Source organism: Myxocyprinus asiaticus, chromosome 15 (genome assembly GCF_019703515.2).
Source record: "Myxocyprinus asiaticus isolate MX2 ecotype Aquarium Trade chromosome 15, UBuf_Myxa_2, whole genome shotgun sequence".
In the NCBI taxonomy this organism is placed as follows: domain Eukaryota; kingdom Metazoa; phylum Chordata; class Actinopteri; order Cypriniformes; family Catostomidae; genus Myxocyprinus; species Myxocyprinus asiaticus.
The window spans coordinates 24,583,512-24,599,411 of NC_059358.1; the positions used below are offsets into that span (position 1 = coordinate 24,583,512).

Here is a 15,900-nt window from a genome sequence, read left to right on the forward strand (position 1 = left end):
TGTGTGTGTGTTTGCTTGCATGCCACAGATCCTACTTGTTAGATCCTACAATGATTTACCCTGATGATAGGAAGACATCTGCACACAGGCCCTCTTGGACACTCTATTAATAACCACAAACACACAAATTCCAAGGAGCTTGTGACATTATTATGAGCAACCCAGGTCTTCAGCAGGAAGACACTGAGACAATAATAGAATCAAAGAAAGTAGAGAAATGTGTGATAAAAAGGAAAGCCCTTGAACATCTGCAGTCCACATAGTTAATGATGGCTATTCTCATCTGCAAAATAACTTTTACAAGTCCTTCGGTTTCTATCTTTCCATTTTTATTCTCATCAAGGCCTTCCACCACACCATTTTCCTTTCATAGCATTACTTTTTTCAGCACTGTAAACATACAATAGTAGCAACCATAGTCTCATAGACTCACGTTACTATACCTACATTTTTGCAAAATTATTTTTACATGCCTTTGTTGTATGTATTGCAGCAGTTTCCTGGTGAAAGGAAACTGCAACAACAAAAGGAGCGCTACAACAACAATAGCTTTTAGTCACTTTCGCACAACCCACAGGTTTATCAGTTCATTAACACTTGCTTTTCGCCCTGTTCCCTACACAAGGCTATCTTCTGACATTAAAACACTTTTACAATAGCGCATGCATTGTTAGGCATTACATTTTTTAATATTTACATTACATAACTAGCTACATTTACAAGCTTGCTTGACTGCAATAAAATTGTGCGGTAGCTCAACTGATAGAGCTTTGCTCGTGTGATGCAAAGGACTAGTGTACGAGTCTTGAAGAGACATAACATGTTCATGGACTTCCTTTTTACCTACATTCATATTTTAGGTTATAAAGTATATGAATACATATTGGAAAGTGTACGTATATCTTAGGTCCTGTAACTGGCCACCATTTCCTTTTTTTCACCATTTTTCAGTTTTTCACCACTTTAAATGGTCCTCTAAATGAAGTTTTAAAAAGTTTAACTATTCCATGTAGTCCTTCAGTTAATATGAGGTCATAAAAGCTGAATGCAAAAAGATTAGGTTAGGTTAGGTTTTGCTTCAAAAAGAAAAACTGCAAAATGCTGTTTAAAATAGTTTTAGATGGAGTATAGCATGTCACATCGCAGTACATCAACATTCCAAAACTATTTTGTGTCAGCTACCCACATACAAAGTTTACTGAAAGAATGGCAGACTGTCAATAAAGTATCATCGAGCAGTTTGATGAATAGGTGAATTATTAATCATATTCTCTGTGCCTCAGATCCGGCATGCGGCAGCCAATGTGCTTAGAGAATGCTGGCTACTACACCGCACCACTCAAGCGAAGGACAACAGTGGTGAGCATCGCCATCATCAGAGATGTCTGCTGGAGGCCATCCGTGTGTGAGTAATCCATTACCCTGACAGTGTGCATTCAGTTATTACACATCATGCATGCAGAGATTCACACTAGAAAAAGATGACATGATCTGTGTGTTTGCCAATGTTTTAGCATCTCTGTAAAGATTAATTGATCCTTTTTCATCTTGTTGCACATCATAAAATCCAATCATAATTTTTTACTATATAAAAAAAAAAACATGCTTGTATGCATACGTCAAGCATCTTATCAAAGCCAATTTTTGTACAATTATTGAAAATTGGCCAGCGGCCTCATGCCTAATGCTGCCAGCACGTCAGGGAGCAGACTGTCAAAGATTTAGGAGGTCATTCTGGTTTATGTGTTTTGGTCTGTTCCCTTTTTGCTCTCAGTCTACATGACACGCGGATACTGGTCATTTTTGCATGCTTCAGCAGTTACTGATGGTTCCCCTACAATAACTGGTTTCCGTGTTGCTTTTTTTGGGAAAAAGTGTTTTTTAGAGAACTCTAAAAGTAGGCCTGCAGCAAAACCTCTGCATTAAGAAATGTCAAGAGATTGATGTACTGTTGAGAACTGTCATTACTAGCAGTCACAGAGTAATCAGAAAATCATGAATTTTAAAGAGGACTGACAGTTTCAACACAGAGCAACGGAGCTGTCTAGCGTTCCTTAAAAACTGTTGTATCAGACGATGTGATGAATCACCATGCTGACTGTAATTAACTATCTCCCATAATCTCTCTGACTAGATTTCGTCACCTGCGGCTGAAGCAAAGAAAGCTAAGGGACTATGCCAGTGAGATGGTGGATCTCTCAAAGGTGAGTCAAACATACATCACTGCTGTCTAAATCTGTGGTTTGCCCTAATAAAGAGGGAAAATGTGTAATTATACTATTATTCAGTGCATTAGACTGGCCTACATTATTTATTACTAGGTGTTGTGATATACATTTTCTGTGAAACTCACATAATCCAGAGCATTTTAGGTATGATATTGCCATAATCATGGCTGTGCACACATAAAAAAAGGCCTAAAGAGACCTAGACATAGTTGATTCCAGTGTTGCACACTGAGACTAGATCTCATCTAAAAATAAAGAAAGACAAATGAACCTAAGCTAAATGTATAATGTGAATGATTTCATGAACTTTATTAAACCAGGCTCAGTTCAAAACTTTTTTTTTTATTATTTAGTTTTTTTTTTTTTTATGCCCAAATCAAATCATATTCCATGCCCCCAAAATGTACAAAAGTTAAGCCACACTTAACAATGTTTTTGTTGTAGATTACAAAATATCAAAACAGGTGATATTTATTTTTTATGTATAAATATAGCACAAGCACACTTTTCAAGCAAAAAATCCCACAAAAATACAACATACATTTGTTCGATTTTAAATTATAATACTATAGATGTACTGTTCACAGATATGACAGAAGTATTTGGACACTTGGTTTTCAAACTTTGCAGCTCATGTCTATAGCTAATATGATGAATTACACCTGTTGTTACTCTGCGAGGACACCTGTGTGAACTTCATTCATAAATTATTTCATAAATTACCTTAAGACCAATAGTTTAAAACTGAAAAATGGCAACAACAAAAAAAAAAGAAAAAAAAAAAAAAGAGAAGTTCGTCCTGAGAAAATGTAGCATAATTTGTTTGTAGATGCCACTTTAATATTTTGTTATATAATGCAATGAACACCATACTTTTTAATGTGGTTTAAGTGTCCAAATACCTTTGGAGCCACTGTAACACTGTTTTTGATGTTACTGATATGCTTAATATTAGCTAAAATCTAACAAATAATAATTAACCTTAAACTCAAGAAATACAGATATTCAGCCTATTACATTATAAGGGATATTCTGTATTTTAAATTTGTCAACATCACAAAGCCAGGACCCTTCCCCTTTCCACAAACAGATGCAGATGATCATGTGTGATTTAAGTGCAAACTGGAACAGCTCTTATCATGAGCTTGAGCAGAGAATCATCTCCATGGAGCAGAAGCTTGATGAGCTGGGCCGCTCCTTTCAGACCACCTCTGAGTTACTCACCCAGGTGCTACATCACCGCAGACTGGACCACAGGTTATACATCCCCTCCAATATTTAAAGCAATGGTAGATAAATGTGGGTTTTTCAATGACCAGTTTTTAAATTTGACTTTTTGCCCGTAAATCCTGAATGTTTGGTTACATCCTTGGCTTTTAGGTTTATGGGGTGAAGTCTAACTAACTCTTTTTCTCTGATCAGGTGACCTGTGACAACTCTTTGAAATCCAAAATGAAGGCTACTTTATTCTTCATTCTCTGAGTGTTGTCCAATTAAAACTGCACAGGCCATCTGCTGCACTGAGCAAATGGAGGAATTTTATGATGAACCATTTTTTTACAGCAACAACCACAGAGGACTCCTTGTTTGTTAGTGACAAAAAATAATTACAACAGAAGTTCTGGAACAAGGACAATGCATGTGTATTTATGATGGTGATGTTTATGTGGCTAACATTTCCTTTATGCTGCAGATATGAACTTGGGAATCTTGGGCTTGACCTTTGGTTGCTTTAAATGTTTGGGATTATCATAGAGTTTGTTCATATTTGATACCAAAACTATGATAATAGGGAGTTTCTGGTGTTACACTAATGGACAAATGCAGTTTCCTTGTAAAACACAGGTTCACACAGCCCTGTGTAGTTTGTGACATTACAAAAAGGATGTGAAACATTTTTGTTTTATTTTATTACAAACTAGCTGTCCCTCTATAGATCATATTTATTGGTGACATTGTGGAAGTTACTTATCTTCAAGCTCAAGAATGTAGAGTTCAGATGTTCCTCTCAGATATTCAAAGTAGAAATCATACTGAGCAGCCAGATTATAATTGTATGTATCACTTCCTCTATGTCTCTAATCTATTTTGATACAATATGTTACATGTTGCAAAAGAACATGGAACAACAGATACATTTAAATGCGCATATTACCTGGGAATGAGACATTAACCCTCTGATGTATGATGTCCACTACAGTGACAGATATTTAACATCTATTTTTGATCATTCAGGGTGTGACATTCACATTCAAACCACCATGGATGATGACCTTTGACCATTTATTTCCAGGGAGAGATCATGATTTATGTTATTTTTAAAAAATGCATAGTGTCCACTACAAATCTCTCTAAATACATAATTTTGAAAACAAAAGATTGGGAGTTATTACATTATTTTTTTTTAGAAATAAACACTATGATATGCATTTCTTTGTGATTTAATCATTCATGCATCAGATGGTTAATAAAGGTCTCTGCAACTTTCTGGCAAATTTTCCAGAGGTTACCCTAAGGATAGGCCAGACTATAGTTCTATGCTTTACATTTTATAATTTTTGAGAGACCCTAATTCAGGCAGTACCACCTACACCAAAAAAAATCTGGGAATTACTTTTCATGAGCCCTTTAACCTCACAGGGCATCTGTTGAATGACGACATGTGGAGAGCTAAATTATTCCATGAAATGGTTTCATGCATTATGGTCTTCAGAATGTTTATGTAACAGAAACATCTGTGTAGCCTGACCCTGTATTTCTAAGTTCTTTAAGAGCTGTCTGTTCTCTCAGGAGAAGAGGTTGATTGTGTTCTGTTGTTTGTAGGTATACCCCCCTGGTCAACAAAATATTCATCACATGTTTAAAAATAATTCCTATTGAGAACTATGCTGTTGTCCTATGTTATTTAGAATGAATTATGCAGCAGCTTGGCTTTGGAGTTAAGTTTTCAAAAGAAACTGAATCCCTAATGAATACATGAGGGCAATGGGAACGGACTGAAAGAACCTTCTTTTTCTAACTGGAGCATGAACAAAATTTCAGCTTTTACTGCTGTCTTCACACATTTAAAAATGTTGGCACGATGAAAGCCATTAGTGGAACAAATGAATGGCACCTGACTCATTATTTGACCAATCATTAACTGTTTCTTTTCACAAACGATCTAAAACCAAACACAGTGAAGTAAACCAGAACATTTGTTTGATTTTGGACTAAAGATAAGTTCATCATTAATTTTTTGTTGTTGTATTATGTTGTATTGTGAAATCAACATTTAAAAAAAAAAAAAAAATGAATAAGAGTTTACAGGATAATTTTTGCACATTTTAATAAAGCCATCTCATGTTAATAACCTCATGTTTTCCCGACTATATGAAACCTCAAAAACACAGCAGGAGTTGGATTTCTGTATATTTGTGTGTTGCTTTTATTACAAATTGATTAGAATCAATTATTGGTGTATAACACAAAATTCAATAATGGAATTATTAGAGTTCTTTATTCACAGAAATGAAAAACTCAAACAGAAAACATTGTGTTGTTTTCATTTTGGTCATTATTAATAAATGAGAGCTTGCCTAAAAACTCAATTAGTGAGCCCATTCCTGAAGTATTAGCATCTACTGTATCTCCTAAATGTTAACAGAGAGAAAACAAACCTAGATCTCAACAATATGTAGATTTATGTTATAGCAATCTCCACAACTGCTTGAGCTAATAGCCCGTTAATAGTAGTCTTATACAAAATAAAAGCGTATATTTTATCTTTGGAGTTAAAGTGTCACTGTTTATGCCACTATGGATTTGACCTCCAGCCTCTGTCTTTTCTTTTAAATCTACACAAGTCTACAAAAACAGCTTTATCAGACCCACCACCATGAGAACATAATGTAAACATTGTATAAAGGTACAAAAAATAGAATCACACATAGTGAGACACAAAATATCAATTCTATGTGATTATTTCTTTTGTCACTCCAAAGAGAGCAATTGAAGGAATTTCCTTTGCCACAAACAGGAGTGATCTCACTGATATACAGAAATATATTAACCTCCAGTAGGTCACATTTACAAATGTTCAAACAGCAGAGACAGGTTAATTTAAGCCACTGTCAATTTTGTGTTTGTGTTTTAAGGGTTTAGCATTTTTAAGCATATGCCAGAGTAGAGCAGAGGGCCTTGCAAACTCCTGGCCACAGATACAGTCAAAGGCTGCTGTGCATTTTTTCTTGGCATACTGTCTGCCATTTGTTGTTTTATGTTTTCGATGTAACCTTTGTTTGTGCAAAGTCAATTTATGTGCCCCATCAAAGGTATTTCCACACCGTGCACAAACAAATCGAACAGACTCTGCATGTTGTACCTGGTGCCTCAGCAAATGTAGCTGCCGTTGAAATGACTTCCCACACTGACATCTGTACAACCGTGACCCCTGATGTAGATAGCGATGACGTACCCTGAGCGAGAGTTGTCTTGAAATAGCACCACACTGCCGACAGGGAAAGATGGTCTTAGAGCGCCAGCTTTGCTGAAATTGCTTCTTCAGAGGTAAATCCTTGCTTTGGTTCAAAAACATGGCCACTATTTCAAGTGGGGCTGGTGTAGGAATCTGAATCTGGACAGGAGATGTCTGCAGAGGAATCTGAGGCTGGTTGTTTTGGACGATGGTACTTACCATGGTGGGACAGGACACTGGGGTTGCCAAAGGGGCTTTAGCAGGTAACTGAAGAGGTCTAACATTAGCTGCAGGTGTTTGTTTTAGGTCCAGTCTTGGCTTATTTCTGTTGGCTTGTACTAAAACAGGAGCAGAGAAATTCACAGTGGGTGAAAAGGATACAAAAACTTTAGTTGGAAAAGATGGATTGGAAGGTGTTGGAATTCTAAGGGTCATCCTGGTTTGGTTGGACAGGGAAGGATTGGTTGGATGCACAACACAGGGTGAACAGACAGGAACATTAGGGCAAACAACAGAAGCACCACGAGGGCAAGGGGGCCTGAAAAGACTTTGTGGTACAGCCACACCTTGTGGATTCAACTTAGCTGGGGACAAAGGAGAAATGTCCCTCACTATCTTGGCCTGTGTTAGGGCAGTCGTCTGCAGCAGTACCATCTTAGTTTGGTCAACAGTTTGACTAAGTGTAGCAACAGGTTTTATGGGAAGGACTACTTCTGAGATTTGAGTAGAGTGAGCATTGGTTGATGTCAAGGTGTTCAAGGACAGATGAGGGCCACTCTGATTAGGTAATGGGGTCATGGATACTTTATTGAAAGTCTTAGTTGAATTGATCATTCTAATTGTGGTACAGTTAGTGCCCAGGATAGGGGCGGAAGGTGGAGTTCTCTTGGTGGAGAGTTGCTTTGCAGGATCAGATAGGCACACAGAAGGCACAACAGGTACTGGAGTTACTGGTGTGGCTGGCAAAAATCTTGCGTAGCCTGTAAGTCTGCTGCAGACATGATTTCTGAAAGTGTCTTCTTTGGAGAACATGTTGAGGCAGTATGCACAGATAAAAATAGCAGAGGGATGATCTTCAGCTGTGTGTTTCAGCAGTAAACCCTCATTCTCACATACCATCTGGCAGAGACAGCAAGCAAAAGTGGGATTATTTTTGCAATCCTTCATGTGTTTCTCCATATTGACTAATTTGCCATTGCAGCAAATGGAAGAATCAGCCTGAAAATTAACTTTCGCTGTGGATGTAAATATCTCCGGATTCATACTGTAATTTGCATGAAATATTTTTTTTATTGATTCATCATTGTTGGAACCTGTGGAATATTGCGAGTCCGAGCTAAAGTCTTCACCAGCATGGTATACTGTATTACCAGGGGGTAAAGAGTCACTGTCTGCCTCGGTACCACTCTTAGTACTTTCTTTATCCACTGTCATCTTAAATTCCCCATCTACCACCACCTCTTCATAAGGTCCACATTCCACAAGACCATCCTCATTGTCATTCTCAACCTTCACATGCTGATTTGACAATATGGATGAACCACTGTTCTCTCCTCTCCAAGTTCCCGGGTGATGTGTAAAAATGTTGGCTTCACTCTCAGGTAAAGAGTCTAGAGGTAATCTTTCGTTCTCTGTTTTAATGTTAGGCAAGCGTGATCCTTGATTAAAGGTGTTTGTATAATTCTGAAATTGTAAGATTTGCTGTGAAGAGTGAGCATTGGTTGACATCGCGGGGGTCGAGGACAGAGGACTGCACTGATTAGATATTGGGGTCTTGGATACTTTATCGAAAGTCTTAGGTAATGTGATCATTTTAATTGTGTTACAGTTAGTGCCCAGGATGGGGGTGGGAAGTAGTCTCTGACTGCTGCGATTGATGGAGCGTTGCTTTTCAGGATCAGATAAAGGTACAACAGGTACCTGGGTAAATGGGGTGTCTGGCAAAAAGCTCATATAGCCTGTAGGTCTGCTGCAGACATGATATCTGAAAGTGTCCTCTTTGGAGAATATGTTGAGGCAGTATGCACAGATAAATTTAGCTGCGGGATGATCTTTAGCTATGTGTTTCAGCAGTACATCCTTATTCTCACATATCACCTGGCAGAGACAACAAGCAAACGTTGCCTTATTTTTGCAGTCCTCCATGCGTGTCTCTATGCTGACGAGAGAATCGGCCTGAAACCCAACTTTCCCTCTAGACGTAAGTGACTCAGGATCCATACAGTAATTTGCCTGTGACCTTTTCCTTATTGATTCATCATTGTTGGTACCTGTAGAATATTGCGAGTCTGAGCTAAGGTCTTCATCTGGGCTGTATTCTGTATCACCAGCAGGTAGAGAATCACTGTCTTCCTCGTTATTGGTCTCAGTACTTTCTCCATCCTCTGTAATCTCATATTCCCCTTCTACCACCTCCTCCTCGTTAGGTCCACATTCCAAAAGACCATACTCTTTGTCATTCTCTACCTTCACATGCTGATTTGACATTATGGATGAACCAACGTTCTCTCCTCTCCAAATTCCTTGGTGATGTGTAAAAATGTTGGCTTCACTCTCAGGTAAAGAGTCTAGAGGTAATCTTTTGTTCTCCGTTTTAATGTTGGGCAAGTGAGATCCTTGATTAAAGTTGTTTGTATTATTGTGAAATTGTGAGATTTGTGGTGAAGTGTGAGTATTAGTTGACTTAAAGGTGGTCAAGGACAGAGGAGGATCACACTGATTAGGTAATGGGGTCTTGGATACTTTATTGAAAGTCTTAGGTAATGTGATCATTTTAATTGTGTTACAGTTAGTGCCCAGGATGGGGGTGGGAAGTAGTCTCTGACTGCTGCGACTGATGGAGCATTGCTTTTCAGGATCAGATAAAGGTACAACAGGTACCTGGGTAAATGGGATGTCTGGCAAAAAGCTCATGTAGCTTGTAGGTCTGCTGCAGACATGATATCTGAAAGTGTCCTCTTTGGAGAATATGTTGAGGCAGTATGCACAGATAAATTTAGCTGCGGGATGATCTTTAGCTATGTGTTTCAGCAGTACATCCTTATTCTCACATATCACCTGGCAGAGACAACAAGCAAATGTTGCCTTATTTTTGCAATCCTTCGTTTGCATCTTCATACTGATAAGAGAATCAGCTTGAAATCCAGCTTTCAATGTAGATGCAAGTGATGCTGGATACAAACTGTGATTTGCATGAGATCTTTTCCTTATTGATTCATCAATGTCGGTACCTGTAGAATATTGCAAGTCAGAGTTAAGGTCTTCATCCGGGCTGTATTCTGTATCACCAGCAGGTAGAGAATCACCGTCTTCATCGTTACTGGTCTCAGTACTTTCTTCATCCTCTGAATCAAATTTTCTGTCTACCACCATCTTCTCATTAAGTCCACATTCCACAAGACAATCCATATTGTCATTCTCTATCTTCACATCCAGATTTGACAAATTAGATGAGCCACTCTTCTCTCCTTTTTGAGATCTTAGTTGAAGCATAAAAATGTTGGCTTCACTCTGCTGAGCACTCACAGGTAAAGAGTCTGGTGGTAATCTTTCGATTTCTATTTTAATATTGGCCAATTGTGAGCTTTGATTAATGATGTTTGTATAATTGTTAATGCAATTCCCAGTGCCACTGTAAGTATGATCTCCAGCATTTAGTCTGAGAGGGACAATGGGGTGTATTGCGGCACAATATGTATGATCCAACAAGAGTCCTGTGCTCAAATCATTCTTGCTTATGGTTTCTTTCATTCTGATTTTTTTGGACTCCTCCATTTTAACAACAGATTTTAACTCTGCTGGCTCCATGTCCTCCTTAACCTGCAGTTTGAGCATTATTTCTTGAAGATGCTTCTCTAAATGTTCATTCAGATGCCATGAGCGCTTAAAGAGGACTCCACAGATTTTACAGAGAAGATGGTTCTTTAGATGCACATTCTTCAAGTGTAAGTGTTTCCAGCAAAGTTCTCTCCACACACACAGCTGTCCTCACTTATAACTGCCAGTGACATTATGGAATCATCCTCATCACTGGATTCTTCTGAGAAGCTATAGTATCTAGAGATGCTGCAGCTGTCATAACCCTAAAAACAGGGATTAACAATTCAGTCAAAATGCAATGGTAGTTTCTACAGTGTACATTTCAGGAAAAAGTACCAATACATTGTTGTGGTTGAAGGCAATAGCTGACAAGTCCAAAATTAAAGAACACACTGGAAATGATGTTTACCTTAGCATAAGTTAGCAACAGACATTCCATCATTTGTTTTAAAGGGATAGTTCACCCAAAAAATAATTCTGTCAAAATTTGCTGACCCTCATGTAGTTTGAAACTTTTATGACATACATCTACTGAACATAAAAGGAGAAGTTAGACAGAATTTTAGGGACTGCCAGTCACTAGTCACTTTTATTGCATCTTTTTTCCATACAATAAAAGTGAAAGGGGACTGAGGCTAAAAGTCTAACAATCTGCCTAACATCTTCTTTTGCATTTTACGGAAGAATCCAAATAATACGAGTTTGGAATTATATGAGGGTGAGTAAGTGATGACAGAATATTCATTTTTGGGTGAACAAACCCCTTAAGATGACAGTTTTATTGCCTATAACTGGGTTACATAATGTTTGTTTTGGTAACAGTGTGAACATTTTCTATTGTTAAATCATTTTAGTGTACATCTTGCACAATTCCCCTTTATTTAAAGATAGTTTACCCCAAATATTCTGTGATTTGTATATCTTGAAGGTCAACTTACTTCCCAGAAAATAAAACTGATTAGCATGTTTTAGCTTTACGCACATGACTTGTCAACAGATGGCAAGCATGCAATTCAAAACATTATCTGTTAGCAAAGCACTACCTATAAAGCAACTTGCTATAAAATTATATACATTATACAGCTATAAAGACTATACAAATGATTGCTGATACAACTGAATATCAACACAAAGGGTGTGTGTGTGCAGGTTTGGCCCAACTGACCTCACGTGTCACCAATTTGTCAAAAAATACCAAACTGATTTAATAAAAACCATGGACTGAAAATGTTCCAAGGAACAAAAACGAAAATCAGACACGAGTTGGTGCTAAATTAATGCACGTTTTGGATGTAGCCTTCTGTGAGATGCCGAAGACCTTTTAGACAACTATATACAATTACTAAGTATACATGCAAGGTTAATCCAGGTACAAGGAAAAATAACAAGATATAAAGTATATTTCTCAGTTGTTTCCAAGTCTTCACTTAATTATTGTTAGATGCATTAATACAGATATGATGTTGCCTGGTTCTGACCAAGATGCAGATCTGTAATTAAAACAAAAATAAAATGACTAAATAATTATTAAATGTTTAAAATAAAATAATTCTGCCCACATAAGATGACGTTTAGGCCAAACACACCCAAGCAGTGTGTGCATGCATGCAGGAGAGAGAGAGAGTTTTTGGCTACTAATTGATTTTAGATAGCCAGATGTATTTTTGAAATATTTTTGGGGAAATATTTAATATTAAGAAAAAAATTTTTTTGAAAAGATGTTCTTTTATATAGGTTTCTGTAAACATTGCTTATAATTTCAATGTGGATAATTCCACCACAAGGGGAAAAAATTTATTGCTTATTTTAACAATTTAAGGTGAGGCAAGCCCCCTATTTTGAGCTTGTTTTTCCAGATCAGGTCCGTTTTTTTTTCTTGAGACATCTGGTAACACTGCAACTGGTATTTCACCCACACTTAGCAGATTACTGACTTAAAACAAAAAACATCATCAAAAATTCTAACCATTCACCAATTAGAAAGGAGGCAGTGGAAAGCCGGAACCAGAAAAAAATTAAATACAGTTTCTGCTCAGAACGACCTAGAACATTTAGTTTTTTGTCTCTGGTAAAAACTCTGATAGAAAATATTAAAAGGAATGTTCCAGGTTCAATACAAGTTAAGCTCTATCGACAGCATTTGTGGCATAACGTTTTTCTCATCCCTCCTTTTCTTTATATATATATATAAATCGAGGTTACAGTGAGGCACTTACAATGGAAGTGAATGTGGCCAATTTTTTGGAAGATCAAAGCAGAAATGTGAAGCTTATCATTTTATACAAGCACTTACATGACTTTTGTTAAAACGCATGTATTATTTGAGCTGTAAAGTTGTTTAATTTGTTAAATTGTCATTTTTAACAGTAGTTTTAAGGTTTGTTGACATTACATCGTAATTGCAACGACGTTGTAAAATTGGTTTATCAAAATAAAATCATGTATGCATGTTGTTTATGTCTTGTGGCTAGACTTTTGAAAAAAATGGGTGTTTTAAAGTTTAAAAAAAAATGGCCCCCCATTCTCTTTTATTGTAAATGCCTCACAAGAACCCAGATTTTAGCTTTTTAAAAGAAAAGGAAGGGCGAGTCCCGGAATATTCATTTAACCTGGTAGGCAATCAATGGAAGACAATAAGGTGTACTCACTAACAAAGTGAAACAAACCTGTGTGTGTGTGTGTCATGGTAAATCTATCAGTGATACTGAAAGAGATGCATCTTGATAGCCGTTTTCACATGTAGGGAGGAGTTCATCCACATCTCAGTACACTTACAGAATGCTGAATGCAAATGTAACCATCCTGCTGCAACTCACTCCACCTCTTCACATGGCAAGTCTTCCACGGCAACCCTTTCGCTGCAAATTTTTACTGAAACAGCCAAAAAATCAAACAAACAAAAAAACTGAGCAATCAACACTTTTTCTACAATAAAAATCGGTAGAAGCATCGTTCATAACGTTTACGTCAGGTCGAGCTGACACCACACTATTTTACATATATATTTTTAAAACAATTTAATCTTTATATGTAAGTTTCAGACCTTTTTGTTTCACACACTCTTTATGGTATTTAAAAGCAGCGGGAAAAGGTAGTGACCACATTACAAATGCATATACTTACAATATGTTATCATTAATAATTTTCGTGTTTTAGCTCTGGCTCCTCCCTCCTCTGCGTAAGATCCGTCTCCGTTGGTCCGTCTCCAAAATCATTCCGGACAACCAGTCTATGTGCTACGCATGCGCTCTTTTCTCTCATAAATTGTAGACTAGTACTTTTAAACGCACTGTTCACAGGTATCTTCTTGCAAGTTTTTAATACAATAAATATATTTACTGATGTATTGTTGCGGAAAAACATTTCAAGAAAAAAAAATTAAATATCCATATTTTAAATCCAATGTATTTACTGGAAATATTCCACATTTCAGTATGCAGGTTTGTTGATTGTCTATTACTATTTGATTATGTAGTTTTGACTGGGCTGGTAAACCCTGAAACCATGGTCATGTGTTTTTTTTTTTTTTTTTTTTTCTTATTACTATTATTATCATTAGTAGCAGTAGTTTAGTAGTAGTAGAAAACTACACCATTAATGAAATCCACCTTGCCACTGAACATATTTATAAAAGATTTTTGTTCAAACAGAATAACATCAATAGCAACATCTAAAGTAGGAGAGTTGGGTGATGTGTCATGCTTTTTTAATAATGTTTTATTTACATCAGCTCAAACAAAATGTAAAAAAAAAATAAAATAATATAAAAATAAAAAAGAATTGGCTTTTCACATTTAACTGCATAAACACAAATGTTTACATCACTGAATCTTTGCACATAATCTCTTGCCATTAGAACTAGTTTAATCTTGACTGGTTGGTGTATGACCTTTGCAGGCACTTGCTAATATTCATAGAACAAACAACTCAGACAACCCAACCCAAATTCCAAAGAACTTTGCTGTTGTGACTCGGACCTCACAGAGAAGCAAACCTTATTCTGAAGTTGGTTAAACCCCTTCCAGTGCTTATGCATTTCTGTGGGCCAGTCTTCTCTCTGAGAACTGCCTCCATTCTGACCTCTGAAAGAGGTTTTAAAATCTGAGAGAGGCCCAGTCCTCTTAAACAATGAACTTACAGGTTTTCATGACACCATGACTATGACAGCAGCCGGCTATACTCAGAGAGGGCAGAGGACTTTTTAACACTGTCCCAAATTCTAGCTGCGTAGTGAAACCTGTAAAAACACATGCCGACATTACTGTCTTAGTATGACATCAAATCCTTAAGGTAAAGTTCACCAAAAATGCACATTCTGTAAATATATGACAGGATTCTAATTATTAGGTGAACTATTCCTTTATTTATTTTGTGGAAAATAATAATGTATGACATGTTTAAATATTAGATTAAAACTGATATGAACTATCATTTATATTTCAATAAAGGAGTATTAGGTCTCTCTGTATGCATCTTACCAGTTTTTCTCAGTAAGGATTGTGTGTGAGAGCTGACTACGGGACATAGCCAGGATTTGACTGCGGAATTTAGAAACCATTGACGAAAAGCTGGGATGGCCCCTGTAACCAGGCAGTAGAGAGAAAAGGGGGGTACCTGAACCTGGTTTACAAGAGATACAGAAAAAACACAATTCATGTTAGTGTTCATCAAGACGAGTGGAGAGGCACGGGGAAGCACCCTAGCTTAAAGTCTAAATCTCAATCCATATCATCCATGTGAAACATCAAAAAACAATTATTTGTCTGTTTTAAAAAGCTTTAATAATTTATTGCTACAGCAAACGCTTGCATGAGCTCTCTGCTGATACTGTTTTAGTGTTAAAAAAAGAGCAAACTATTCATAGTGCTAACATATTTGTCACATGAAAGGCAATCTAGAACACCAAATCTAATTAATTGATTGAACAAGGTTTACTTAGAACTACTTTCTGACCTGATCTTGTCAAAGCATCTTCCCCATCATTCTCCATAAAAGGTAAGAGGAATAGATTGACTTCTGTCTCCAAGTAGTCTCGACTCAGCCCCGGGAATATGTTACAATCCAACATGGACAACGTGCCTAAAATAAAAAGCACTAAAGCAGTCAATAATCCAAGCAAACAAACAATGCGCACACTAGTTGCACTGACCACATCTGATGTCATTTGATGTTTAGACTCGACGTCATGTGAAGTAGACTAACCTTTATATTTTAGGTGGGAATGGGCCATGAGCTTGTCAATTGCCATATGCATCTTCTTCAGGTTTCGTGGACAGAACTCCTCCCTTCTTGCTTTGTTCTGCAAGAAAACTATTAAAACAGAAATAAATGCACATGTAACATGCAACACCCCATCTAAGTGCTTAAAAACTGAACAGCAGTACTTTCTGACTGTGC

At 37.0% G+C, this 15,900-nt stretch overlaps 3 protein-coding genes across 9 annotated transcripts in view; 1 reads left to right on the forward strand and 2 right to left on the reverse strand.

Moving 5' to 3' along the window:
- LOC127452432 (intermediate conductance calcium-activated potassium channel protein 4-like) overlaps positions 1-5,580 on the forward strand; it is a 34,533-nt gene extending 28,953 nt beyond the window's left edge. For all 3 annotated transcript variants that reach the window (XM_051717865.1, XM_051717863.1, XM_051717864.1), the window contains 4 exons: positions 1,284-1,405; positions 2,135-2,204; positions 3,319-3,485; positions 3,651-5,580. In XM_051717865.1, the coding sequence (XP_051573825.1) occupies positions 1,284-1,405; positions 2,135-2,204; positions 3,319-3,485; positions 3,651-3,654 (363 nt within the window). In that variant the 3' untranslated portion in view covers positions 3,655-5,580. The remainder of the gene's footprint in view (positions 1-1,283; positions 1,406-2,134; positions 2,205-3,318; positions 3,486-3,650) is intronic.
- A 137-nt stretch (positions 5,581-5,717) lies between these two features.
- Positions 5,718-13,891, reverse strand: LOC127452415 (uncharacterized). 4 transcript variants are annotated; one of them, XM_051717827.1, is made up of 4 exons: positions 13,627-13,891; positions 13,170-13,374; positions 7,251-10,766; positions 5,718-7,022 (listed from the first exon to the last, which is right to left on the reverse strand). In XM_051717827.1, the coding sequence occupies exons 3-4, from the start codon at positions 10,516-10,518 to the stop codon at positions 6,325-6,327; spliced, it is 3,966 nt and encodes a 1,321-aa protein (XP_051573787.1). In that variant the 5' UTR covers positions 10,519-10,766; positions 13,170-13,374; positions 13,627-13,891; the 3' UTR covers positions 5,718-6,324. The 4 variants fall into 4 exon arrangements, with proteins under 4 accessions (XP_051573787.1, XP_051573786.1, XP_051573784.1 ...); XM_051717826.1 differs by having other exon boundaries at positions 5,718-10,766; positions 13,279-13,374; positions 13,627-13,886; XM_051717824.1 differs by having other exon boundaries at positions 5,718-10,766; positions 13,627-13,886.
- Positions 13,892-14,199: 308 nt separating this feature from the next.
- The window catches only part of LOC127452434 (nonsense-mediated mRNA decay factor SMG9-like), a 4,869-nt gene continuing 3,168 nt past the window's right edge, over positions 14,200-15,900 (reverse strand). For both annotated transcript variants that reach the window (XM_051717870.1, XM_051717871.1), the window contains exons 10-13: positions 15,706-15,813; positions 15,457-15,582; positions 14,982-15,123; positions 14,200-14,740 (exon numbers count right to left, since the gene is read on the reverse strand). In XM_051717870.1, the coding sequence (XP_051573830.1) occupies positions 14,662-14,740; positions 14,982-15,123; positions 15,457-15,582; positions 15,706-15,813 (455 nt within the window). In that variant the 3' untranslated portion in view covers positions 14,200-14,661. The remainder of the gene's footprint in view (positions 14,741-14,981; positions 15,124-15,456; positions 15,583-15,705; positions 15,814-15,900) is intronic.